This window comes from Anneissia japonica, unplaced genomic scaffold, assembly GCF_011630105.1.
Source record: "Anneissia japonica isolate Jap-2015-1 unplaced genomic scaffold, ASM1163010v1 scaffold288252_len263706_cov166, whole genome shotgun sequence".
In the NCBI taxonomy this organism is placed as follows: Eukaryota; Metazoa; Echinodermata; class Crinoidea; order Comatulida; family Comatulidae; genus Anneissia; species Anneissia japonica.
In genome coordinates this window covers 258,526-261,671 of record NW_022703281.1, presented here as the reverse complement: position 1 = coordinate 261,671, position 3,146 = coordinate 258,526, and the positions used below count along the sequence as shown (strand labels likewise).

The following is a 3,146-nucleotide window of genomic DNA, read 5'->3' as shown; positions in this document are numbered from 1 at the left end:
TTGTACTTCAGTAGTTGATGCTGCTGTAGTCGGTTTATCAGTCGTAGAAGATTTGGTTGTTGGTATTTCAGTTGTCAAAGCCTCTGTAGTTGGTGCATTAGTAGTAGATGATTTTGTTGTTGGTGCATCAGTAGTAGATGATTCTGTTGTTGGTGCGTTGGTAGTAGATGATTCGGTTGTTGGTGCATCAGTAGTAGATGATTCTGTTGTTGGTGCATCAGTAGTAGATGACTCAGTAGTAGGTGCATCAGTAGTAGATGATTCGGTTGTAAGTGCATTAGTAGTAGATGATTCTGTTGTTAGTGCGTCGGTAGTGGATGGTTCTGTTGTTTGTACTTCAGTAGTTGATGCTGCTGTGGTCGGTTTATCAGTCGTAGAAGATTCGGTTGTTGGTACTTCAGTTGTCGATGCCTCGGTAGTTGGTACTTCAGTTGTCGATGCCTCTGTAGTTTGTGCATCAGTAGTAGATGATTCTGTTGTTGGTGCATCAGTAGTAGATGATTCGGTTGTAGGTGCATCAGTAGTAGATGATTCTGTTGTTGGTGCGTCGGTAGTGGAAGGTTCTGTTGTTTGTGTTTCAGTAGTTAATGCTGCTGTAGTTGGTTCATCAGTCGTAGAAGATTCAGTTGTTGGTACTTCAGTTGTCGATGCCTCTGTAGTTGGTGCATCAGTAGTAGATGATTCTGTTGTTGGTGCGTTGGTAGTAGATGATTCGGTTGTCGGCGCATCAGTAGTAGATGATTCTGTTGTTGGTGCATCAGTAGTAGATGACTCAGTAGTAGGTGCATCAGTAGTAGATGATTCGGTTGTAGGTGCATCGGTAGTGGATGGTTCTGTTGTTTGTACTTCAGTAGTTGATGCTGCTGTAGTCGGTTTATCAGTCGTAGAAGATTCGGTTGTTGGTACTTCAGTTGTCGATGCCTCTGTAGTTGGTGCATCAGTAGTAGATGAGTCTGTTGTTGGTGCATCAGTAGTAGATGACTCAGTAGTAGGTACATCAGTAGTAGATGATTCGGTTGTAGGTGCATCAGTAGTAGATGATTCGGTTGTTAATGTGTCGGTAGTGGATGGTTCTGTTGTTTGTACTTCAGTAGTTGATGCTGCTGTAGTCGGTTTATCAGTCGTTGAAGATTTGGTTGTTGGTACTTCAGTTGTCGAAGCCTCTGTAGTTGGTGCAATAGTAGTAGATGATTCTGTTGTTGGTGCATCAGTAGTAGATGATTCTGTTGTTGGTGCGTTGGTAGTAGATGATTCGGTTGTTGGTGCATCAGTAGTAGATGATTCTGTTGTTAGTGCATCAGTAGTAGATGACTCAGTTGTTGGTACTTCAGTTGTCGATGCCTCTGTAGTTGGTGCATCAGTAGTAGATGATTCTGTTGTTTGTGCATCAGTAGTAGATGATTCGGTTGTCGGCGCATCAGTAGTAGATGATTCTGTTGTTGGTGCATCAGTAGTAGATGACTCAGTAGTAGGTGCATCAGTAGTAGATGATTCGGTTGTAGGTGCATTAGTAGTAGATGATTCTGTAGTTAGTGCGTCGGTAGTGGATAGTTCTGTTGTTTGTACTTTAGTAGTTGATGCTGCTGTAGTCGGTTTATTAGTCGTAGAAGATTCGGTTGTTGGTACTTCAGTTGTCGATGCCTCTGTAGTTGGTATATCAGTAGTAGATGATTCGGTTGTTGGTGCATCAGTAGTAGATGATTCTGTTGTTGGTGCGTCGGTAGTGGATGGTTCTGTTGTTTGTATTTCAGTAGTTGATGCTGCAGTAGTTGGTTCATCAGTCGTAGATGATTCGGTTGTTGGTACTTCAGTTGTTGATTCCTCTGTAGTTGGTGCATCAGTAGTAGATGATTCTGTTGTTGGTGCATCAGTAGTAGATGATTCGGTTGTCGGCGCTTGAGTAGTAGATGATTCTGTTGTTGGTGCATCAGTAGTAGATGACACAGTTGTTGGTGTGTCGGTAGTGGATAGCTCTGTTGTCGGTGTCCGTGTTGTCGATGTCTCTGTTGTTTGTGCATCAGTAGTGGGTTCGTCGGTAGTCGATGGTTCGGTTGTTAGTGCTTCTGTTGTTGGTACTGGAGTAGTCGATGGTGGTGGTGCCATTATTGCAGTAGTTGCTGTTGCAGATTAGATCGTGTGGTTACATGGATGTGAGTAGCAGAATTAATATATAGGTATAGTGTAATAAAAAAAATAATAATAATAACATTAATAATAATATTAACATTGCAGTAGTGCTCAAGGCGCACCAGGACTGAACCAAAATTTACAGTGAACTACCAAAAGAAAAAGAAAAAACACCATACACATCACTGCACCATTTTTATGTAATTTGAGGTACATAGGTGCTCTAATAATGAATGTGTCTAACTAAACAAATTAAGGTAAACGTTTTATTTCTAATTAGACCAGGCTATAACTGAGATAGGTGCCACTTGGAGAGGTAGAAATTCTCATATGGTTTTTCTAGGCCAGTTTTTTATCGGGAATCAGAATATGTGAGGTAAAAGGGGTGTAACCTGAGAACTTTCGCATGAGGGCGCTTTTTCAAAATGGCCGCCAAAATCCAATAAACTACATATATATGGGTAAAATAAGCACAGAAGAGGGTGTGCCAACTTGTTGATAATGATGAGATTTTTCTTTTGAAGAACGGGTCAGTTGTACCTGTCTCTTATACACATCTAGATGTGTATAAGCGACAGGTGCTATCCAAGGTATTTCAGGCAACTCCCATAATTTTCATGTATGAAGAAGGCATAAATTCATTTACTACATATTTGTCCTGTAGTGTTTAATGTGTAGCCCTATGTTGTGCAATAATCTTCAGGTATTGCTTTTATCACTGCAATCTGAAAGTCTTCGTATTTATCGTATGAATGTTCAATTCTTGGATTTCCACGGGAATTTCTGCTAACATTGTGGCAACCATAATCTTGTCTCTGCAAACCTTTCTACTGAACATGTTACTTGCTTAATTTACATTTTTCTCCTTAACTCCAAGCAGCAGTGAGACATACTCTTGTTCTTCAGACAACTTTTGTGACAGAACATCTAAAACTCCGAAGTCGCTAAAAGTTTCAACAAACACAGTTTATGATTACAGAAGCTACGTTTTCCTTTACGAAAGAAAGCCGGGGTGTAAT

The 3,146-nt window shown here is 40.6% G+C and overlaps 1 protein-coding gene across 1 annotated transcript; it reads right to left on the bottom strand.

The window, feature by feature from the left end:
• Window positions 1-6: 6 nt before the first annotated feature.
• Window positions 7-2,111, bottom strand: LOC117104381 (flocculation protein FLO11-like; the record flags this gene model as incomplete). The annotated part of the gene is made up of 2 exons (XM_033245204.1): window positions 1,402-2,111; window positions 7-1,302 (listed from the first exon to the last, which is right to left on the bottom strand). Coding segments are annotated over exons 1-2 (1,998 nt in total), but the record flags the coding sequence as incomplete, so codon positions are not given.
• Between the last annotated feature and the right edge of the window lie 1,035 nt (window positions 2,112-3,146).